This window comes from Manacus candei, unplaced genomic scaffold, assembly GCF_025592945.1.
Source record: "Manacus candei isolate 608988 ecotype Guabito, Panama unplaced genomic scaffold, ASM2559294v1 h1tg000008l, whole genome shotgun sequence".
In the NCBI taxonomy this organism is placed as follows: domain Eukaryota; kingdom Metazoa; phylum Chordata; class Aves; order Passeriformes; family Pipridae; genus Manacus; species Manacus candei.
In genome coordinates this window covers 6,626,049-6,651,077 of record NW_026138056.1, presented here as the reverse complement: position 1 = coordinate 6,651,077, position 25,029 = coordinate 6,626,049, and the positions used below count along the sequence as shown (strand labels likewise).

General features: G+C 38.5%; 1 protein-coding gene across 1 annotated transcript; it reads left to right on the top strand.

The window, feature by feature from the left end:
* The first annotated feature begins 537 nt into the window (after positions 1 to 537).
* Positions 538 to 24,499, top strand: RAB12 (RAB12, member RAS oncogene family). Its single transcript, XM_051774101.1, has 6 exons — positions 538 to 940; positions 12,457 to 12,517; positions 20,238 to 20,376; positions 20,917 to 21,006; positions 21,932 to 22,036; positions 22,327 to 24,499. Exons 1-6 carry the CDS (start codon positions 697 to 699, stop codon positions 22,438 to 22,440), a joined length of 753 nt encoding a protein of 250 aa, XP_051630061.1. The 5' UTR covers positions 538 to 696; the 3' UTR covers positions 22,441 to 24,499.
* The last annotated feature ends 530 nt before the right edge of the window (positions 24,500 to 25,029 follow it).

Here is a 25,029-nt window from a genome sequence, read left to right as displayed (position 1 = left end):
GCTTTAGCAAGGTCATCCTAAGGAACCTTGCACAGGATTGTGTCCAGGTGGTTCTTGAGTATCTCCAGCGAGGGACATTCCACACCCTCTCTGGGTAATCTGTCCCAGTGCTCGGTCACCTGCACAGTAAAACAAGTTCTTCCTCATAGTCAGGTGGAACTTCCTGTGCATCAGTTTTGCCCATTGCCTCCTGTCTATTGCTTGGCACCAGGGACAAGAGCCTGGCTCCGTCCTCTTGGCACGCCCTCTTTAGATATTTATACACATAAATAAGGGCCCCTCTTAGTTGTCTCAGCTCGAGGCTGAACAGGCTCAAGTCCCTCAGCCTATCCTCGCAACAGGGACGCTCCAGCCCCCAGCCCCCCTCGGTGCCAGAGACCTCGCGGTCCCGCCAGGGGCCGCTCCGGGGCGGTCGCTCCCCGCCCCCGGCACTGCGGCGCGGGCGGGACGCGGCTCCGGGGCGGCAGAGGGCGCTGCGCGGGCGGGCGCGGGCTTGGGCGCGCCGCTCCCGGCGGCGGCGGCGCAGTTCCCGTTCCTGTGGCTGTTCGCGTTCCCCTCGGGCAGGGCAGGGCAGGGCAGGGCCGGGCGGCGGTCGCGTCTCGTCCTCGCTGCCCCCTCCTCCCCCTGCCTCGCAGTGGTCGGCGCCGGTGGCGGGGAGGGCGGGGAGGGAGCGCGGCGCCGCCGCATGCGTGGCTGATGGAGCCGGGCTCGGGGCTGCCGCAGCGCAGGGCGGGGGGCGGCGGGCTGGACCTCGGGGCGGGCTCGGCGGCGGGGTCGCCGGCGCTCTCCGGGGGGCAGTCCCGCCGCAGGAAGCAGCCGCCGCGCCCGGCCGACTTCAAGCTGCAGGTGATCATCATCGGGTCGCGGGGGGTGGGCAAGACCAGCCTCATGGAGCGGTTCACCGACGACACCTTCTGCGAGGCCTGCAAGTCCACCGTGGGTAAGGGAGCGCGTCCCGTCCCGGGGGAAGGGACTGTCCTGCCCTCGGTGCTCGCAGGGCCCGGCCATGGGAACGCGGGGCTCGGTGGGGCGGCCGCCCTTCCCCGGCCCCTCTCCCGCCTTCCCGCAAGCGTGCCCCCCCCCCGCGTGCCAGGCATTTCCCTCCCAGACCTTTCCCCGCCCCGGGGTGCGCAGTGGTCCCCGTCCCCTTCCCGCCCAGCCTCCCGCCCAGCGGAGCGGCGTTGGGTCTCGCCGAGTGGGTTCCCGGGCCGTGGGAAGCTCAGGGGGTCGATGGCGCGGGAGCCCTTGGTGCCGAACTTCACAGCTTTGCTCGGAAAGATCGCGGATGCCCTAGTTATCGTTGGAAGTTCTGAGAAGGTGCTGGGTGTCCAGTTTCAGCCTTACTAACGGCAAACAGTTTAAAGGGAAATATTAGAGATGGTTGGTAAAGCAGGCTTTTGTGCTTAAGTCTTAGATGTTGCATGTAAGGAGACAGAAGTATTTCAGGAGTTGAAAAGTTGCTCATTGTGTATCCAACGTACTCTTCTCAGTGTATTCAGCTGCTTTTCCAGACCGCAGTTAGATTAACTCCAGGTGGCTGTTACGCCTTCTTCAAGAAGCCTTCTGTGATGTTAGGTCCGAGGAAGTTTTGGTTTTTTGAAGAGTAGTACCTCTTGAGCACGCCGCGTGTTTGGCTCCTCACACAACTCAGGAGAACCTCCTACTTCTGTAGTGTGCTGTCTTATTCATAGTTTAGTCATCTGTACAAGTCTTGGAGGTAATTTAATGCCTGCTGTCTTTTAATACACAAATGTGTAAAGGTAGGAAAACAAGCTAGTTAGTCTGTATTGTTATTAGAGTCCTGTCCTAGAAATTGAACTCTTGAGTATTGCAGAAAGGTGGTTGTTAAAGTCTTGTGTCACTGGAAAATACATGGCTTAATTGTAGCTTGGAATGTGAGGAAACATCTGATGAAAAGTGATTGTAATGCCTTTTAGAAGCTGAGTTATTACTATCCAAAACCATCTTCCTGTGACAAAATAATACATAGTTACTTATACTTTTGTTTTAATGTGTGTTTTATCAGTTTTTTAATTCTTTCCTATGTTCTCTAGGAATCCAAATCTGATAGTGCAGATTGCACCCTTAAATTCTTTGGTTTGAAGTTGTTAACATTGTTGAAGTTAGAAAGACAATAATAGCATATCTGAGGCATTAATCCTCAAGAGATGTGTTGTAATGAAGAAATGCTGATAGCTTCTGTAGATGGGCAGATTTAATTAAATTTATGGTACAGCTGAATTAGAACTAATCATGGAATGTTTCTTAATAAATTCTCTAGGTCTAAACATTGATTTGAGCTCTCCTGTATCTTTGGCTTGACCTACATTAAGGGTTCCTTCAAGCCTGGGCTGCTCTGTGTAACTAGGGTTACTTTCCTGCTGTGAATCTTGGGAAGTTGCTCTAGAGGAGGTGCTCTAGACCCTGATCCAGACTTCTAGGCTGCTGCCTTGTAAGCAAAACTGATTCCCTAGATAACTGAGACAGTGATTGAAGCAGAGAAGCTTCCTTATTTTAGAGAAGAAACAGGAAATAAGTGGTGATATGCTGCTAGACAGAAGGTTATGTAATGTTTGGTGTACAAAGTGTGCCAACATAAAGCAGCATAGGGAAATCAACTTGTGCCAAAATACACGCAGAAGGACTTGACAGTAATGGCATTCTTTCAAGGTCCTCTGACTAACTTGAGAGCTGTTGAGATTCCCCCAGATCCTCTGACTGCTAAAAGAAAGAGCTTTTCACAGTCAGCTCGCACCCTGCTTTTTTTGCTCTGTAAGAAAAAGTAACCTCTGCTATTTACATTTAATATAGATACATTTAATATACCTTGCACTCCAAAACAACCTGAGTTCAGCCTTTGATACACAGTTGAAATCATAAAGCTCTTCCTTTGTCACTGCTTAACTGCAGTGGTTTTCAAGAATTGCAAGTGGAGAATGTGTTTTGAAACATCAGTGAAAACCCTGTGACTGATCCAGTTTCAGAGGAACTTATGTAAACTGAATATATCTTGAGATTAAAATTGAAAAGACTATGTAACCAAACAAAAATTTATTGAACCTACCTTATATTAGCAAAGCTGTATTTATAGTGAAATGCTAGAATATATGCTTACTTCCTTACCTTGACATTAATTGTCTCAACCTGACATTTATGCTTGTATATTAAACTGTAGATGTATAGGACAAATAGAAAAACATTTAACACCTTGAGCTTTTGGATGAAAGTGCACAGGCTACTTGGAAGTCTTCTCTAACAGTGTAAGAATTGCAAACGTCCTAAAACTTTTCTGTCTCCTGTCCCTAAGGGCTGTTTAGGATAATCGTGCTGTGTCATTGTAAAGTAGAGTGTTTCTGCTGAAAAGGGGATGTAGGGATTCAATTAAGAAAGATGCAGTATTTTAATGCTAATTTAAGAAGCCTACATTGCCAGATTGGTAAAGTAAATTCTGTAATGAAAACATATCAACATGTCTTCAGTCGCATCTCAGATGCTGAAGTTCTTTGAAAGTGTTCAAAAATAGCTTGGCAGATTTCAGCACATTATTCATAATGGCACACAATGCGCTGTTGATCTAAAATTGTTTTGATGTATTTATTTTGGGCATTAAATTAGTTGCATAGAATATTGTGTCTATTTAATCTGTTATTTACATAGCACTGAGAATACTCAATATGCTCAAATATTTACTGATTTTTGCAAAATGTGAAATTACTTTCTCTGTGCCAGTGTTAAATCCAGAGTAGTTAACTTCTTTTCTGCAATGGAATAATGCTTGTACCAGGGTATACTGACATTGTATTATCTTTGTCAACAAACATAAAGCTACACTTTTTCTTTTAAAATAAAATTTGATCTCCATGCACCTGCATTATTCACACAGGAGCAGAATCCAAAACTATGACTTGGAGGTTTTTCCAACTTGACAGTTGAGACCACATATGCCAAATATGGCATGAAAAAGGGTAATGGATAAATACTCATTTCCACATTTGTAAGAACATTCAAGGACTGGGGCAAAGGAAAAGTGTTTACCTCTGCTTCTTCCATGACTTCCTCCCCTTACCCTACCCCAAGTAGTTCTTATCCTAAAAGGAATACACTGTAATTCAGATCTCCGTCGTGGTGGTGATCTTTATAAATTTATAATTTATAAAATGATTTTTTAAAATTGTACTATCTCACCCTCTTTTTCATCAGAGTGCCTTTATTTAATAATTAATGACCTCTGTTCTCTTCCCAGTATCTGTACAACTACAGCTCAGTCTCATGGTTGTGTGTCCTACGTCATCCACCAAATCTTAGTTCATTCCCAGTCTCCCTGCTGTTTTTCTTCCATGACAGATCTACAGAATTCCTGTACTCAGCAGTATTTCCTGTCCATCTAATTCTGCTACAGGCATTACACTTCTCTCTGGGGTTTATTTTCTGAACCTGAGGTTCCTGCTCTCCCAAACTTGTGGCTCTGCACTGACTCACCTCTTGGGATGCTGATTCTCATGGTCCCTCAAATCAAGTTTAGCTCCTCAGGTTTTCTTTTACATGCTGGCTCAGTATGTGAAGTTTCTTAAGACCTAGTCTTATCTTTCAGCTCTTTTCCACCAGGTCTAAAAGCATTCCAGGAAAGAGGCCTTGCCCTTGGTAATGCCAATGCAATTTCTGTGCCTCGTGCATTGCTGGCTCTTAGCAGCTCTTCATAGGAAACTACACTACCACTTGTAGTGAACACTAAAGCTTCCTTCTGTCCTGTTTTGCAAGCAAAATCATAGGTGGAGTTTGTAGTGGGAAGGTTCGTTGTGGATCACAATGGGAATGTGGTGACCCGTGATCTGTTCTGGACTAATTGTAGCCTGAAGGATCCAGATCGGTGGCATGTAAAGGCACTGTGGTGCAAGACTCCTTTGACCTCACAGAAATCCTCTTTGACTTTGTTTCACCTCCACGTGAAATGGTATGGTGGTTGGCAACTCTTGAGATTTACAGAGGTCCATAGCTTTTCCTTCCAAGCGGTATTTTCCATATGAGTTATTTTTAAAATACCTATCTCCATGCAAAATTCCTAATGTCCATCAAATAAACAATAACAATTGTGAAAACTTTAGCTTTGTCTTTTATCAGAGCAATCTTATGTAAGGCAGCATCTGGTTTTAATATATATACATACATATATATGATATACAAATACATACATTATACTTTTATATGTGTGTATACATATGTTTGGATTTCTCTGACAATTGAAACCCTTTCTTCATTCTCTTTATCCTTAAAAAATGTGGACTAACAACATAAATGTTCAGTTTCATTCCCATAAGCTTGTCATAGAACATAATTAAATTCACTTAGAAGTATCGGGCTATTCATTTTAAAAGCATCTATTTGTCGTTTTTCAGAACTGGATTTTTTCCACCCTTTCATAACATGGCACTGAAAGTCTAGTTGGGGTGGCGAGAGGGAAGAAAGAGTAGAAGTAGATGTCTCTTGCTTTACCACATCATGGCAAAGTAACAGTAAGATGTTCTTGCTTTAATCCAAAATCAGCTCTATAGTCAGCATGAAAAATTTTTGCTGTTGTACAAAAAAAGAAAGTTCTGATCAGAGATAAGTATTTCTGTGAAAATCAACAGTTCTTATTGATTGTTATTGCTTTTGCATATCCAAAGTGTTAATACATCTGGTTCTATGTGTTGGCTTTTTGACTAGTGCAGAATAGTGTAAATAAACCGAATAAGTACATTGTTGATGGTGTGCTGCAGTGTCTTGCCAAACTACAAACAGAGGAGAGCAGGAGTCTGGAAACTCAAACAGAAAACAGTTTTGTCTTACACAAAACCTACAGATAATTAGGGAGCATGTGTGAACCTCCTTGTTTGTCTTAGGAAATGCAACTTTTGACAGAAGCCTGTGTCCCCTGGAACCAGCCTTTTACATCTGGGAGCAGAGTGGTCACTTGTAATGGACACTCCAGAGACTCCAGAAAGTGAAAGCACCTGACAAGTCATTGTTTGTCTCGCATGTGTCAGCTAAGTGTATTTTACAGCATTTGATTTATTCAACAATTGTTTTCTATGTGTAACCATTTGAATCCTCATAAGTGAACAAAACTGTAATTGAAAATAGAGAAATGTAGGTAGGTAATATAAATTGTTAGTGTTTAGGAATAGGGTTTTGGGGAGGTATGGGGTTTTTAGTCAACAAGAGGTTGCAAAGAAAAGTCAATTTGAAGTCGACTTTGTTTACTTCATTTGTAAACTAGATGTTAACTTCAGCTGATAGAAATAGTCAGGTACTGGGTTATATCAACACTACAGGACTGTTGGAGTACCATGTAGTCCCTAGTTAGTACATATACTGACTGTGCAAGTAAAAGAACAGGCAAGATGAAGAGGCCACTTGAATGGTGTCAAATGGGCAGTTTAGTTTGTGAGGAGAGTGGAATGCAGCTGTCAAACTCTGTCTCTGTGAACAGCTGGGCATGTCAGTAGCAAAGAAAATAGGGCCATATGATTCTTGGTTAGGGACTTTCTTTCTGGAAATTGTATAGCAACACTTTTACAAGTTAATTCTTCTGATATCCCAAGGAGTGGGAAACTTGATACCCAAAACAAAATGATAAATTCAGTCTGATTTTGAAATAGATTCCATTTTTAAAAATCTGAATAGTGCTGCTCATGAAATAACTTTACTTTTTCCTCAAATTCAGTTTTCCTTTCAGGTCAGGTAGTTGTAGACCAGTGCCTCAGTATGCTTTCCTGTTCTATAATCAGTTTGAAAATAAGTCTTGTTTATGAAGGCACAGAAAGCCATATTCCCTCCAGTTTCCTCTTCCACCTCATTCTGTTTGTCAGCATTTTGGTGCATGCTTTGAACTTAGTACCTTAACTAGTGTCAAAAGCCTACATTTTGTGAAAGGCTTTATAATTTTACTGTCCACAAGAATATAAAGAAATCAGAATTTCCTCCATTCTCACTGAATTGGGAAGTACCAAGCATCTGAGATGTTTAGAATCTGTATATTGGACATTTTAAAAAAATCGCTTAATTCACCTTCAAAATTTACTCACTGCATGTGTATTACACCAACAGAAAAAAAATATTTGGTATCTGTTTCTTTCTGGTCTGTAGCACAGTTGCCAGTTGAGATGTGGGTACACTTTTATTTTAGGCAAGCGGTCTCGAATGTCTGCATGTTAATCATTCTAGAATTACACACTTGAAGCTCTATGGACAACATACTTTACCTGCCTCTAAAATAATCCCCAAACGGGCTTATATCTGACATAACACTAAATGCTGCCAAATCTCTTTTTATAATCTTTAAATTTATAATGTGCAGTTTGAAAGAGGTATTTCCACGTTAGTGTGTTTTAGAAACTACCTGTTTGTCCTACAGCTTCAATTAAAATAAGACACAATGGTTTCGGGTTTTTTCTGGGAACAGTTTCTGTAACCTTTTCCTGTCCTCCCTATGTACCTTTTGTTGTTGCTTGCTTCTCCCCTACCGCCATGCAAGACTCTAGAAATCAGTATCAAAGCTACTGAGCACCTTTTCATTGGCTTTGACAATTTCTGGATAGGTGGAAGTATTGTATTGTTTGAGTTACAGACCAGGACAAATAAAGATGGTTCTTACTTTGAAAATCATGCAACCTTTGTCATTAACTGTAGCATAAGTAAGAAAATTTGTTTGCATAATGCTGTCAGATGTCCAAATTAAATAAACTGTCGTAGTCTTCAAATCATATGTCTGTTTTAATGGTTAATTAGTATATAACCTCTGAATTTTTAAACTGATTCTGTTTCTTTAAACATGGTCTGATTATTTTTCACTGATTGAATTGCTTTGATGCAAATCACTAATAGGCCTCTGAAAATTTAGTCCATTGGAATTGATTTTAGTTGGAGGGGCTTTTTTGTGCTCTGTTTACATCTGTTTTCCCAGTTCCTCCATTAGCTTTGTTACCAGGAAATCTTGGCCACCAAAAGGTCACTCTGTGTGCATTAAGCAAAACAGTTTCCACTTCCTTTTTTTGCCACTTAGGGAAAAAAAAAATTGAAAAAGTGAACATAAAAAGCATAGGAAGAAGTTTATTATTTATTTCTAAACAATTTTTTTTAGCTTTAAAGAGAAAGGACAGACCCAGTTGTGTGTGTTTTAGTTTGTACCTTAGTAGATAAGTTTTAGTTTCTGTTTAGAGTGAGGAGTTAATCTATTATATTTTGTTCTGGGCTAGGCTTCATTTTTATGGGATTTCAGTCTCAAGTTTGGAACAGTCTCAAGTTTGGTTCAGTGACAAGATACGTCATCCTCAGTGACTTGCCCTTATCTAGAACTTCATTAGTGCGCTTCTATTTTGAGTGTCTGTTCTCTTTTAGGGCTGTTCAGTTTTGAAAAGAGTGCAGACAGGTTGTTTGGCTGTGTGTTTAATATACTTTTAAAAAACCCTTCTGTTCTACTAGCCCTTTATTTTTCCTGCATGGTTTCAATTGAGCGCATGTTGTAATAGACTTTCTTGTTTTCACAAAGTATATTTTTAATCTGAAGTTCATGTGCTGTTAACAAAACCAATGTGCATTATATAAAATTTTGAAAATCCTGAACTAATAATCTTTCGTTACACACACCACGTAGGTGCTGCTGCATGTAATGCCTTATTTGACACAAATCTAGGCTGTGGGGAAAGGGCAGCAGCTCATTTCCAGTTTTAAGTTGTAGGGCAAGCTGAATCAAATGTTTAAATAGATACAAAATCAGAAACACAAACCAGAGGCTGAGATTTGTATTTTTATGCCTTTTTCATTAGTTCTTACAGGATATTTGAACTTCCCAAAAAGGCCTCCAGTGAAAAATGAGGGTCAGAATATGCCATCCAAAACACACACACTTTTAACTCATAAAAATAGAGGTGGGGATTCAGATTTACTTGTGGTCTGAGTTTACAATTTTAGATAAGCTGAATGCATTGGTTGCCTGTGGTCTGGGCAAGCCTGATATACAGGAGGCCAACTTTTAAATGGGAGGGTAGATTGTAATAAGCCCTTTGATTCCCCTTAAATCACTGTGAACTGGCAAAGGGCACATTTCAGTATGATCAGAAGCACATGCACTTGTTGGCTTCGCTGGCATGTGTATATTTGGTTTTTCATTGACAATAAATTAGCCAGCCGGCCTTTAAAATGCAAACTAGATAGCATGCAAACCAACCATAGTTTGCTGGTGTTGTAGCAGCTAAAGAGAGCCTTTTAAAATCCTTTCTTTTTATAAGATAAATTGTTCAGATTAATGCAGTTGTAATTGTTGATTCTTCTAGTTTAGTGAACTATATTTAAAGCCATGCTGGAGTAATTGTATGGATAACAAAACTTTTCATTTAGGTATTTTCATTAACATAAGTCAAGCTAAATAATTTCTTCCATTGAAGTTTTTCTTAACTCAATGCAATATTTGATATTGAAGTGGAAAACAAATTATTGTGTTGTTGTTTTAATTGAATTACTAAATTGTATGTAAACTCGAAGCACTGGCTTTGGCAGTCTATGGTGGAACATGCTAATGAAACCTGACAGGCTTAGGAATTTGTTTCTTCGTGTGCAAAAGGAAAGCTGCCAGATTTTTTTCTTCAGTATTGGCAGACATAAAGCTTTTGATTTTGTGTTGATGCTTGCAGAGCATTACTAATTATAAAAAGCAGTTGAGCAACCTTTGCGTAGTTCTGGCACTCTGTCTGACTCAAGTGTTAAATGATGCAAACAGTTCTATAGAAGAATCTGCTTTTCCAAAACTCTTACTTGTGTGCATTGTTCCTTGTAAAATTTAACAGTAGGGAAATATTTCATAGTATGAATTTAAGATAATTAATAGAAAGATCTGCCTTTGAAATAAGAATGCTGTTGACATTTATTTTGAAACGATCTCTTTAATGTGTAGGCTTTTTTCCTACTTTTTAATTCATATATTGTGCCTACTAGTTCCAGAAAGTCCCAAGTTGAAAATGTACTTTATTGTAACAGTTGGATCTTCTTTCCATAGTTCATTATTTATTTTTCTTTTTTAAAAATACAACAAAAGCTTTTTGTTTATTTGTTTGTGTAAGGCAGCAGTGTTTCAACCACTTCTGTAAAAATAAAAATATTTTAGTTTTGTAATTATTGAAACTTACATGAAATCCCTGTGGCGTTTTTTAATACTTAGTTTGTGATCAGAGATGATTTAGACTTTTTTCGTGTGTGACAATAGGGCTTTTCCTTTACGCAGCAGAATTGTCTTCTCTCAGCACTCACATCAAGTCCCTCTACAAGTAAAATTGTCGGCCTGAGACAAGTATACCCACCTGTGTGAGCATCGTAGATTCTTTTTTTCTATTTATGTTTCTGTGGGAGAGAAAAGGAAGATTTTTTTTTTTTTAATGTCACATGAATGGCAAATCATTTAGAAGGTTGTGTATGGCAGAATGGCGGGATTGGGAATTGGGCTTGGGAATGTGTACGCAGTTATATTCAAACTTCCTTGAGGACGGGAGAAGTTTGAAGCAAGCAATTTCAGTTAATGCTGATCATGTCCTTATCAAGTAAAGTTACTCTCTTGTTGTAGAAAAAGCTGTGACCCTTAGGGAAAATGTTTCTATAGTTTAAATGCATTTATGTAGAGGAAATCTTAAAACCATAGAAATGGTTCTATGTTTCTTTAAAAAAACTCGTTAATAGGAAAGCAGTAATTACAGAAATTCCTATTTCACACACTTTGGATAGTAGAACATAGCTGGATCGTTTCTCTTCTGCTTTTACACCGACACAGATGGTCGTTTTTCAGAAGTGTAGAAAAAGATTTCTTGAAGTTAGGATTAATAAATGCTCTGAAATTTTAATAATTCTAATATTTTTTCTCAATTTGCATATGAATGCTTGAAAATTGCCTTTAAAATTTTAGACTGTATAGTACAAATCAGTTTAACTCTTTAGCTCCTGGGGCTTGAATGAGATACATCTTGGTAAACGAAGTGAAAGCATTGTATGTCCTGATTAGCGCTCCAAGAATTGTGAATAAGTGTGCTAGACACTGTTAAGGACATGGAGAAGGAGGACAAATGTCCTGGTGGTGACCATTACTTTTATCACTGTGTAATGTGCAACTGCAAGCTGTTTGAAGGGATTTTTGTTTAGGAGAATAAAGGTCAGTGATCTTTCTGTTTATTTCATCTGGCTGAACAATGTCCACCTGCTTTGCAAACTAAAAATATGGACATAAGGGCCAAGTTCAGTCCTTTCTGTCAAAGATACAATTCAGTCTCAACTCTTAACAATATCAGCAGGGACACTCAGCTTTTACCAAGGGTAGACATTGAGAAAATGTGTAGGTTTTTTGTTAAAGAAAATAAAAATGATTTTTCCTCTTCAGTTTCATTCCTATTCTTAGTGTACAATTGTATGTGAAATACCAAAAGTGTTTCCAACACACTATGCTTCTGCACTTCTGTGTGAGTTCTAAGTGTACCGTTCTGAACCATGTCTTCTCACTTCTCCCTCTTTGATTTAGCACTGTTAGAAGGGATGGTGATGTTTAGAAGGAAGAACTGAAGCAAAAATCTTCCTGCAAATGTATACTAAAATGAACAGGTTCACAGTCTACAAATATGCTGGGGCATTTATTTCCTGAAATATTCTTGTAGTTAAGGTGGTAAGCTTTTGTGTCTAGGTATTGTTTGACCGTAGTATGTCTTATCTGTTGATAGCCAGCATTATTATTTTTTATAGAAGATAGATCTTTCTGTATAACAAAGTCTTCATGGTTCTATCTTTGATATTTAGCATGCATTCAGAATGTGACTGGATTTGAGATGATCAATAAAAGCACCGTACAGGTATAAAATAAATTTTAAAAATCAAATACCCTCTTTAAATCTAAGAAGTTTGCTAATAAATATTTGCAGGAGTTAAGAATGATATTGCTGACAAACTTCTTCATAAACCAACCATAGTTGCAGCACTTCTAGGACAGCACTTAGCAGATGCTAAGCATCTATTCTGGAAACCAGACATATATTGTTCCTGCTTCACAAACAGCAGAGCTGATGTGGAGGGATTGTTTTTGCTCCAAGCCTCCCGGGCATCTGTGCCAGTTGGAAGTAGAGCAGGCTTGTCCTTGACAGTCAAGGTGAACAGGGGAGAAACAAACATACTGTGCCTGTTGTTTTACTGTTATGTTGGGTTTACCTGCTGCTGGAAATTTTGCACAAAGTGGAAGGTTTATGTTGTGATGCTGCCAAATTGGATGGCTCACAGTGGTTGTGAAATCCCCATGATGTTCCTGAGTTGGCCCATAGTGGTGCAAACCCTTCTGCTTATTGAGATTGTTACAAGTTGATATATTTTTAAAAAAGGTATCAAAAAATAATAATTACACCCTCATTACTTTTGCTTCTTATTCCTCCTTTTCTGTTTACTGTATTTTATTTATAGGTGTTGATTTTAAAATCAAAACAGTAGAGCTAAGAGGAAAGAAAATTAGATTACAAATCTGGTAAGTAAAACAAATGTGCAACCAGCAGTATGTTTTAATTTTATGTTCTAGCATGAATTAATATGCTTGTCTAATACTCCTATTAACTGTTATAAGCTGGTTTAGCTCTTACCCTACTGCTCCTCTCCTCCATTCCCACAAGACTTAAGCAAAACCAAATAGGTCTTAGATTTTTGTGAGGGTAAAGGAGGAGAAGGAGAGATAAAGTTAGAAGTAGGGCATGAATGTAATTACTGAAATATTAATGCATCACAGACGACTCGAACCCCTTTTCCTAGAAGAATGACATCACCTACAGAAGAAATAGGAGTTCTACAAACAACAAAAGGTGACTGTGCTAAATAGACACTAGAGAAAGTACACTTTGTTTTCTTTATTTTTCTGGACTGATTAAAACTGACCTTCATTGTAACAGCAATTATAAAACAACTATGAAGTATTTTCTAAACTGTTTTTCTAAAACTTGGTATAGGCAGTGCTGTTTCTTTGATGCTGTTTGAAATAATTTCAAAGTTAAGGGCATTTGAGACTTAAGTAAATTATATCCACTCTAAACAGTGTGGGAAAATGGTTCTCCATGTTAGTGATTAATACGGTTTTTATTGTTTAGAAATTATTGAGTTTAACAGCTCCTTTGTTTTACGGAGTAGTACAATACATAAACATTATTATGAGAGAATAAACCAGCTATGTTCTATACATTAACCTTATATACTACTATGTAGAAGCTTAGCTTTGGTTTATTAACAGTGTATGATGCATAATTGGCATTGTAGTTAAACTGTTTAAGCTGCTAACAATCCATAGAGGGGGGAAAAAGCTCTAAATATTCTTGTTGTTACACTTTTGGGATATTCTGGTGGTTTGTCGTTCTTAACTACATGGATGCAGTGAATTCAGCTTACTAACTCCTCTTGGCAGGTCACCATCAACTCTGTCTGTCACACCATGTGTCTGTCTTGCTTCCCTCTGAGTTAACTGCTGCTTCATCTTTGGTCTCATCAGTCACCTAACACTTGAATGTTAGTGGCATGTCTTCATTCATCTGTCCCTGTTTGGAAACCTATGACCACAAGACTGGCAGTTGAGCCAGCAATTGTTAGCCAGGGTCTGCTGGAGCTGACAGAGGTAACAAAAAATTCTGATGTGGAAATACTACTGTATGCCTAATATGAATGCTTGCTGTGAAATGTGGTAAGCTGATACAAAAAAATTCTCCTGTTGAATAACTACATTATAGGAGAGAAGTTTTGTTGGAAAAGAGATGTTTAAACCATTATTTTCCACATATTGAGAATATGCTAGTAGGATATAGGAAACTTAAAACTAAAAGTTGAGAGATTGCTAAATTGTGATGATGACTCCTGTGTGGAGCCCTGCTACAATAGCAAGGAAAACACAGTGTAATGAGATAATATTTTAAAATATGATAAAATCCACAAACACAACATCCTCCTCCTAAGTGTCACTTCATCTCCAACTGTGGCTGTTAAAATGTTGTTCTTATACTGAATCTTTAAAACTCTCTTGGCTTACTTCCAGTTTTTTAGAAAAGCAGTTAGATAAGCACTCCTTTTGCTAATTTATGCTGAATTCTGTTATGTATTTTGGTTGGCCTGTTTATAAACTCTTATTAACACAGAATCACAGAATCATTTAGGTTGGAAAAGACCCTTAAGATTAATAAGTCCAAATTATAACCCACTGAACCATTTCCCAAATTATATACCACTGAACCATGTCCCTAAGTGTCATGTCTACACGTCTCTTAAGGTGACTCAGCCACTGCCCTGGGCAGCCTGTTCCAGTGCTTGACAGCCCTTTTGGTGAAGAGGTTTATTTTCCTAATATCCAATCTAAACCTTCCCTGATGCAACTTGAAGCCGTTTCCTTTTGTCCAGTCACTGGTTACTGGTAGAAGAGGCTGCCCCCAGCTGGCTACAACCTCCTTTCTGGTAGTTGTAGAGAAGGATAAGGTCTCCCTTGAGCCTCCTTTTCTCCAGGCTAAAAAACCCCAGCTCCCTCAGCTCCTTATTGTATCTTCAATTGTTAGATTGAAGAGGAAAGCAATTTAGTAAGTCAAACACTTGGAAGTTAGAAATGCAGACTGCAATTGCATAGCTAATCATAAGTCAGTCTCTTTTCATACCTACACAGTGACAGAATTTAGGTTGCCTCATACTTCCTGGTAGTTTTACATATAATTGCAGTAACTTTACTACAAAAAATGTTTTATTCAGTGAACAGATAATTTCTGGACTTTATGCTTATTTGCTTTCTTAAAATGACTAAAGTTATGTTTTGAAGCATCAGGGTTTGGATTTTTTTTTTTTAGTCATTTGTTGATTCTACTTTAAAAGTCAAACAAGAACAGTTTAAAAAAAGTTTAAATTTGGTATTTTTATGGTCACTTGACCTGTTTCTCCATTGACCACTCTGTCAGCAGAATGTTTTCCGTAGAGCTCTACCACTTGAGTTTATCAACAGATATATTAAAGTAGTACCATGTTGAATATTTCAATCAGTTGGGTGTGCAAGATGTCCTTTTTAAAGCAACTTTCACACCTGCTGCTGTTAGTAGAGTAGTATACAAAAGGACTCATCACCTGTATTCCCTTTGTAATGGGATACCATGCCCTAAGGATCACAGAGGCATCCCCTCTCACCTCTAGCTTTACCTGTTCCTATCTGGTCCCTGCTTCCCCTGTTTCCATGACTTTCAGTCAGGAAACAACCTTGTACTTCTTAAATTATGCAATGATAGAGCACCACTGAGGACAGAGAGTAGTGTCCATCTTTTCTGTGCTACCTGGAACAGTAGTAGTGCCCCTTGGGTTGGCAAAAGTAGTGGGATGCAGTAATTCAGGTCCTGCATCACAGTTCTTGGCTGAAACAAGTTCCTGTGTTCTATAAAAAGTAATGTGTGCATGCAGCTCAAACCATGGGGTAGGGTAACCAGAACTACTGGATAGTTCGAGTGTCTAAGTGAATCCAGGCATCTGTGAATCAGCACTTTTTCAAAGCTGGAAACCCAGACCAAATAATAGGAGCTCCACATTGATGCTTTGAAGCATAGATGCGCTGGGAGTTGCTCAGTAGGACAGTGAGGTGTCCGACTGTGCCCTCTTCCGTGAGTCATCTGGGCACTCATTCACACAAGCAGCTGACATGACCAGCAGTCACTTCCAGCCTCCCCTCTGAAAGGACCTGGTTGCTGGAAGCAGTGGTACCCTGCCATTGCGCCGAGTTCCCTGCTGGAGCCAAAGGGGCTCTCTACCTCTACAGGCCTAATGCCCAAGGTAGCCAGTGTCCTGGCAACAAAACAGTCTTGATTTGCTTCTGAAGGTTGTTTTAAAGTGGTGCATTCTCAGTGCACATTCTGCCGGCTCTGTGATCTAAGGATCAGTTGTCTTGGAAAATCCTTGTCCTGGAGTATAACAGAATGTAGTTCCTTTTGTTCAGTACCTCTGAAATAAATTATTTATATAACAAAAGATCTTAAGTATCTTTCTGGATTATGGGAGGAAAAAAACTCATCTTGACAAGTAGAATTAACCTCTAAAATTACTTTAAAGCATTTTTTAAAATACTGCCTGTAGGTTCCATAAAAGCATAGAGCATGTGAGTGTTAAATTAGTGTTAAATTTTTATTAAAGTTTTAAAAATATTTTCTCTTCTATTGCCACTTCACACCACCACTCATAAAAAAGTAATTTAAGTACAGAGCCAGAGACAGTTTTGAGTCTGTCCATGTGTTTGTTTCAACTGGTGTAGATAGACACAGAGTACATTTATGTAAAAGAAAAATTATCCAAACATATTTTAATCAACTGTATTTGTATTGTATTTTATGCAGTATGACATAGAATATGACATATCAACGCTTGAAAATGGGCTTTGTGTGATTTTTTAATTTCTTTTGTTTGGTGTAATGTATGTTTGTATTTTATGTCTAATTTCTGTTTTGGAAGCAGAAAAACAATAAGTGATTGGATTCTATAATTGCAGAGTATAGCTGGTCAAGGAGTCATTCACTGTATGTTTCTGATTACAATTTAGAAATACTAGTATTTTTCCTTTAGAAAATTTTCTTGAAAAAATCAAAAGGCTTTTAGCATTTAAAAAAAAGAAATCTGATGGTTTGTTGTTTTGTTTTTTTTTTTCAGTTATGCTAGATCATTGTTTAAGTTGTAGTAACTTATTATTTGGACTTCTGGAGTTTGAATTAAATTCAACTGACTTAGGCTATTGCGTTGATTCTGACCAGAGCAAATAAAGAACTAGTAGCACTTAGTACCACTTATGAAGTTGATGAAGTTACGTACTGTTAGCCCAGTAAAATAGTGGTCATCTCTTCTTCCACCTTTCCATTAGTGCTTCAATAGTTATCCTTAGTAAAATATTCCAGCTGCAGGAGTGTAATACATGGATGAAAATAGTGTAGCAAACTATTGCTCCAGCACTGCACATGAAAGGAAGGCATTTGAAGTTGGATATGCTTTTAATGGCAACTCTCCATTGAGGGTTGTGATTTTTTCCTGAATATTAGAAGGATTTACTGCACATTTGTGTGAAAAATAAGATGAAAATGGGATTTTTCCATGCAAAAGATCAACGTGTTATTCTTCTCAAACTGCAGTTTACTTAGGTAGCTTGGTGTTGCATTCTAAACTTACTTATTGCAGAAATAGTTTTTCAGTTTTCACCTTACTGTTTGACAGCAAATGCAATTTTAGGGTAATGCTAGAGATCACAAATTCAGCTTATTTTCTTCCACTTTTCAAAGGAAACAAGGATTAGAATATCACGCTTACAATCAGAAACCTGCTGACTGGTTTCATTTCAACCTGTGGCAGCAGTAGAGGTTGTGTGAAGTGTGGAGAAGTCGATGACTTAAAGCAAGGCAGAGAAAGTCAGCCATAATCCACAGTAATTGGCATGACTGCAGGTGTCAGTCAGTAGCCATCTGGCCATTTATTTTAAGTAGTGGGCAGCCAGGCTGTCCACGGGTGTTTTAAACTGGGCACAGCATGTGGTGTGTCCTGAATAGCCAGCAAGCGAGACTACAAGTTGTGTGACATTTGGGTGAAGGACCTACACAAATGGGAAGCACAGGATCTGAGGGTGCAGCAACCTAGGAATACCATAAACTTTTAAAGAGCCCAGGGGTGTTATAGAGTGAGGAGAAGCTGATAGTACCAGGTGGACTTGGCGATACAGCACTTAGCAAACTGGGGGAAATGTGGAGTTGGAGATAGCTGGAGTGGGAGAGTTGCATAATGTTGTGTAGTTCTCTTCGTTGCTTACTTAACCAGTGTGCTGATGACTGACTTCAGGGAGGGTAGGTGAACATTAGTGTGTTTATTTCCCCTCTGTTTTTATAATGGATGGACCCAGTGATCTGGTACCCTGGTGGCCCCTCTGTGATGGAGTTGCTGAAGCTCCTTAGCAGTCACCTGGAGGCACAGACAGGTGACTTTGAAACACCCTCTTTATTTCTGTGTTCCGATAGAGGTAAAGAAAAGAGGGAAAAGACTGGCCAGGAAAAAAAACAAACCAAAACAAAACCCAAAACCAAACAAAAAACCAACCCACAAAAAAACCCACAATGACAACAAAAGCAGCTTTCCCCATTATTCTGGACAAAGCTAAAATTGTTATATTCTTCTACATGAGGTATGCCCTTCCACCTTCCATCCTAGTTTAGTCTGCTCAGAATGATGGAACCAAAGGCATCCAATCCTCAATATACTTGATCAGTAGGCTGGATTAGCAACAGATGGCAGAATTCTGAGAATTCTGTTCATAAGCAGTAGAGCAATGTTATCCATATGTGGAAAATCAACGGTTCATACTAGAATTTTTAAATTTTTCATGGACTGAACGTCCAAAGGACCTTCCATAAATAAATCTGACTGTAGCCAAGAAGTAATGGAAAATAAAGTAGTTACTTGCTCTGACTACTACTTATTATATGTATTTTCAGCTGCCAGAACTTGTATTGCTTTAATAAAAATGCCTCTTTAGTGATAAGAAAGCAACCGATTAACCATCTAAAACTGGTCTGCAATACTACTAGTGCATGACCTTATTGAGACAGGCTACCTGTTTTCACCTTCTGTAGGTTCCCAAAGGTTTGTATGAATGTAATTCTGAAGTTCTGAGAATGGGATTTGAATAACAATCAAATAAAAATGGATGCAATAGGAATTTGTTCTCTTCTGCCTCATGTTGCAATGTCATTGGCTTGTAGTGAAATATAAGTCAATATGTTTCCACAGGCTATGAAGCAGAGGTTCAAAATCTTTTTCTAGTGGACACTGCTTTACTTTGTGAATTCACTGCCACATATTTTTTGCTATCAAGTACGCTTGTGGCAATTTGAAGAGAAAGTTAAGTACTTCACTTTTAAACTTGCTTTTTTGAAATTCCTAAAGATTTCATAAAGAGTAAGATAGGTTTGTGGTAGTTTGTTCTACTGCTTGTTGTGCACAGACCCTAAAAGGATTAAATCTTTGGGACAATTGATGTGGCATTTTGTGAACACACTTTTTTTTTTTTTTTGGTAACAAGTGTTTCAGGTCTCCATTGTTAATCTCATTCCCAAATTCATTCTTCTCCTCCTCCTTTTGTCTAAAATGTGACTGTTGAAGAGGGTTCACGTTGAACTTTTGAGTCCAAACGCAAATGCACACATTTTTCTCCATCCACTCTTAAATTTGGTCCATCTTCTGACTTGGTCTAAGTAAAATTTCAAAATTATCCGTTTAATCTGGGGGCTGAACTCAAGCAACAAATGCTTGATCACTTTGGGGTGCCATATAACTTCCTTTCCAGTTGAGATGCCAGTCACATTTTAGGACTTGGGGTTTGCACCAGCTGTATTTTTACTATAACTGCCAAAAATCTTCCCTAAGCAGTCTTGATACAATTAAAAGCAGTGCACGGGTTTTCATGGTTCAGTAAAAAATTATGCTTCTGTCTCATCTACTTTGGAACAGAAGCCATAGCTAGTATGGGTGACTTAGTGTCATTGCTGGATAATAATCTCCAGTGTAAATGCACCCTGTCTGAAATGCCTACAGTGCTGACAGTGAGCATGGAAATGTTATTTGAACGCCTCAGATAAGTAGATGCAAGTGTGAAAGCCAGGTATCTACTTTCAAAACTTGTACCATTTGGGGATTGCTTATTCTTTTCATTGACTTCTGTGACAGTAGCTTCTGAAGTAGTTTTAGAACTGTGGCTGAATTGCTGTGGTTGATCCAAAAAGACTCTGAAAGCTCAAATCAAAATGATCAATGCATTGCTTGTGTTATAGTTGGGTGTCTGGATGTATCCATTTATTTTTTCATTTTTTTCAGAGCTATTGAAAAAACAAACCAAAACAAGGGATCACAAAAGAAAAAACAAACTCCAGCAATGCAAAACCAGCTTTATCTGCTGGTACATTTTCATTGGACAGCTTCATTCTCAGACACATGTAGAAATGTTTGGTGGCCTTTCTTGGTGAAGTTAGTATGGGATAAATAGCTCTAATATGAAAACTTTTAATGATTGAAAGTACTGCTCCATTTTTTTCCCTGAAATTCACACATACAGGAGGAAATGTAGAGTGTCTAATGAGTGTGGGGGTGTTATTATTAAAATGTAAAAAAAGTTATTCTGTACTTTGCAAATTGGTGAAATGTTTGTGCCAATGTTTGCTGCTGCTTCTTAGGGACACAGCAGGTCAGGAGAGATTCAACAGCATTACCTCAGCTTATTACAGAAGTGCCAAGGGAATTATTTTGGTGTATGATATCACCAAGAAGGAAACATTTGACGATTTACCAAAATGGATGAAAATGATTGATAAGGTATGCCTTAAGTATTTTCTTTTTACATGCTTTTTTCAAGAAGCATTTTTTTCCCCCAGAGAAATCTCTGTCAGACATTTTACAGCATTGAGTTAGGATTTTTTAAACTGCTTCCAGTTGATTTTCACTGGATTCTTTTAGCCAGGATTTAACATTAATTTGATTTTGTTGCAAAATGGTTGTCTGTTCCTAATTCCTTGAACTAGAATTGTCCCAGCTAGAAGTGTCAGTGGAATTCTGTAACATTATTCATTTACCTGTGCAGTAAAGGGAGGGGGGTTATTTCCTATCTGTGAAATAAGGTTGTTATGTTCATTCTTAGATAAACTGGAACAACTAGTTCTCAAGTCTTGTTTTAAAGATGGAATTTAAAAATTGAAGTTAAAAATTTTTGAAATAATTTTTGGGAAGAACGTTTACATATAAACTGATTTGGTGTGCTTCCCCATTTAGTAGAGGAATTGCCCTTTTTTGTATTGTGTTTGCATTACAAAATCTTACGTTTCTAAGTTTAGTTAATTAAAAATGTTTTAATTACAGTATGCTTCAGAAGATGCAGAGCTTCTATTAGTTGGAAATAAACTGGACTGTGAAGTTGATCGAGAGATTACTCGACAGCAGGGGGAGAAGGTAAGGACAGGTCTAGAAGCAAAGCTGCTGTGGCACTGCTGTTGATGGTCTATGGCTGCTCTTGTTCAGACTGTTAGTTGTAGGGAGCATATTGAGAGTGGTGTTGATCTGGCAAAATTCATATGGTATTTACTTCTATAGAACGTGCAGTTTATATATGTTCCTGCTGGAGCAGTATGATCTAAAGAAAGTAAGCTGTAATAGGCTCACACTATACAGTAGTGTTGGAGATACCCCTTTCTGGGCTCTGAAAGTGAAGACTTGAATCACAAATGAAGATGCTTTTACTCAGGACATGTTTGCGAGCCTTCTTTCAGTACTGTTTTTGGACAGGCAACAGCCCTGCTTGGTTACTGAGCTCACCTTTGTTTTCATATTTGTTATGTTCTCATGCAACTCCAAAAGTGTTAGAGAGTATAAGAGTGACAAGCAGTCAAGGTACTCATATCATCAGTGTGATACTCATAGCACTATCTTCATCAGGACAATATCAGTATGGGCATACACAAACATTTGGAAGTGAAGTGTTTTCTGCCAGAGAGTCAAGGCTAATTCTTACATCTGTACTTCCCTTTTCTGCATTTTGAATAATAAGGTTAAGATTAACTCGTCTGAAAAGTTCTTACTTTTTGTCTGCAGCAGTCTTGTGTCAACTGAATACGGGAATTTCTCAGATTTAAGTCTGGAAAAATGCAGAACACTTTCCCAATAAACCGATTTTAAGCAAAAATTAGCTGTATGTTGCAGTATTTGCTGTACCATGCAGATTCAGGATTATTATTTGAATTAGACTTTAGTCACAGATTTGGGGAAAGTTGTGTGTTTGATTTTTTTCCTAAGGTTTTATGGGGAGGGTAGGTATATTTGCTATGTTTTGCAGTTTGTGCATATCTTCATGGAGTTACTTTATTTTCTCTCCCATCAGTTTGCACAGCAAATAACCGGGATGCGGTTCTGTGAAGCAAGTGCCAAGGATAATTTTAATGTGGATGAAATATTTCTAAAACTTGTTGATGACATTCTGAAGAAGGTAAAATACTCAGGTGGTAGTTCCTCTGACCACATAAATGGTCAGTGTTTAAATAATGACTGCACATGCTTGGGAGGATGTAGAGGGCAAGTACAGACTGTCACGTGAAATTTTTGGATAACATGTAGCGGGCATGATGTAGTTCACAGACTGCTGACCGATGTATTCCACTAGTAAGATCCAAAAGATCCTTAAATTGAGGCTTTGGCTGACAGTGAACTCCTGAAGTGAGTTCTTTGTGCTGAGTTCTATGCAGATGACTGTTACAGGTGATTTTTCTTTTCTTTAAGATGCCACTGGATGTTATAAGAAATGAGTTGTCCAACAGTATCCTGTCCCTGCAGCCAGAGCCAGAAATCCCACCAGAACTGCCTCCTCCAAGGCCACATGTCCGTTGCTGTTGACTTGTTACTTCCTACAGAGTGAAAAATAGGAGCAGGAGGGTAAAGAAAGTATCTGTACTACTCTGCACTACAATCATTTGGCAGTTTCTCGTTGCACTTTGTTATTCAAGTCAGAGCTACACACTAACTTGTAAATATGCAAATATGCAATCCTATGTAGGATTCAACTATAACATTAATTATTATCCCTCTCCCTCACAATGATGTTTTGTTCATTGCCCCAGTGTTATAAATACTGTACAGTCGTTGGGGGTTTGCCACACATCCAGTTGAGGAGAAGAAAAAATTAAATCTATACCTATTCTTGACATAAATGTTGTAATAGTTCTTTGTTATTATAAACAGGCAGGCAGAAGCTCTTCTGGTATGAAGATAAGTATATGGTGCTTTGCTAACTATTTTAAAGACAAATTTTTTAAAAACAGAGGACTTTATGTACAAAGCTTCCATAATGGGCGTTATGTTTCCTTTTAATGTAGTGAAAACACTTTTTGGCTGTAGCATCCTCTGCTGACTGGATTTATTGAAAAGCTAAGTTTAATTTTTGGCAGTCTTCTATTTATTTTGTTTAATGCTGCACCCTTTCTTTGTGTACCAAGACATCACATCTGGTGCAGATCTAAGATTGCACTTTGAAATAGCATATATAATTTTCTGCATAAACATAAACTTGGGTTACAAGAATCACTAAGTTTCAATAAAAGAATGGATATATATTCAAGGTCTAAAAGAAAGTATAAAAAGCAATGCTGCTGTCCTAGACAAATTCTTAAAAAAAAAAAATGAAGATTATACTTTTCCTGTGTTAAGGAATATATATGTGTATTTTTGTCTGGACATCTGTAGGGTTGGGGGGAAGGGAACCTAAGGTAAAATTATTTTCTTTCCTAATGGTGGAAATTATTCCCATCAAGCAAATATTGTGTTAGGATTTTGTCTGATAATTAACTTGTGAATTATATCTTTGGTATATCTTTTATTAAATGCACTGTTTAGTTTAGCTGTGGTAAATCAGTAGATACATATTTGAATAACTTGGTGTGTCCTGAATGTTGTGGTATTGAAAAACATTGTGGTCTTTCTAAACTAATGAAGTGCAAATAAAATTTTGTATTTATGAATGACAGTGGAACTGCACCTGTTATTAGAATGGCAAGAATCAAGTGATGGGTAAAAGGTAGAATCTGGAATATGGAACAACACTTGTTTTAATTTTGTTATAATTTAATTTTCTGCTTGACAGTTCCTTTAGGTGTAGTGAGAAGAGCAGCAGACGTTAGTTGTTCACCTTGATCACTGCTCTGTTGGGAGAGCAGCTGATGACCTAGCCCAGCTCATATCTTCAAAAATAGCATGTGACTGCCTGTCATGCTGTCTTAGCAGGTGGTCGCCAGACTATTAATTACACAGAAAACACAAGTATGAACCGGTCTTTTTTACACTACAGCTTTTCTACTTCACGTTCTCTGGTGCTGGAACACATTTTGTCGCTTTTGCCACTCTTCTAGCCAGAACACTGGCACTGAACAGTAAGGCATACTGCTGACTTAAACAGCTTCTCTCTGTTTTATGGGAGAAAAAAGATACAAGAAACCTTTAACATTTAAAAAAAAAAACAAAACAAACCAACAAACAAAAAACAAACAAAACCATACCAAAAAAAGAGCCCTTATTTCACTGAGTAAGCTCTGACAGTTTGAATACAATACCATGCAGGTCTTAAGCATACCTGGATTTCTACTGACAAATTAAGGAAAGCATGGTTGATATTTGTGTCTTCTGCCACCTTGTGCCTAAACAGTTTGCTTTTTTACATGGTAAACTTACAGTTTGCTATCATATTGGCAAGGTAAAATAAATTTCTAAAGCACTTCTACTAGTTCTGATGATACTGTGGGCAATAGCAAGGAAGGGAATCTTATGGAAAATGGATTTTAACTTGACAACTATTTTATTTTAGCTGACTTGTTTTTATTTGTACTTAGAAACTTGTGATTTTTTTTTTCCTGCAGTTTTTGAATTTAATAAAAATTAAGACATTTGACTTAGATAAACTTTCTTTTTGTAGTTCTGTGCTGTTTGTATATAGGCAGATTGGAATCTCAGTCTCTTGTACCAAAAATTAAAAACTATTGCATTTGAGAAGGACATATTTTTGTGAGTATTTGAATGTATTTGATCATTCATTGGAAATCATAAAAAGTTCAGGAAACCTGTTTGCTTTGCATCCATTATGCTGTGAAGAGGGTTCTGGCTCTTGATTTTATCTCTGCAGATTTTATATGAGTCAAAACCACTGCATTTATGTCCTTGCTCCACCTAGCAGACATTTGTGGTGTGATGCAGAAAGAGGGGTGGGAAAAGAAAGTTATTCATGCTGCTCCCTTGCCTCATAAGGAAGTTCAGCAGTCAGCCCAACCTTTGTTGACATCTAATGATGGAGTGTTTGAATGGTCTTTACAACCACTGAGAGAGATCACAGGATGGAAAGAAAAAGGGAAGGTGGCCACTAGCTGCAACTCTCAGTCTGTTCTAACCTGTGTTAGCAGATCAATGTTCTTTAGAAGCCTCAGTTAAGGGGGTCCCATT

Coding starts and splice junctions, on each gene's coding strand:
- RAB12 (XM_051774101.1), top strand. CDS start 697: ATGGAGCCGGGCTCGGGGCTGCCGCAGCGCAGGGCGGGGGGCGGCGGG. Junction 20,377..20,916: donor GGATGAAAATGATTGATAAG/GTATGCCTTAAG, acceptor TTTTAATTACAG/TATGCTTCAGAAGATGCAGA. Junction 22,037..22,326: donor TTGATGACATTCTGAAGAAG/GTAAAATACTCA, acceptor CTTTTCTTTAAG/ATGCCACTGGATGTTATAAG.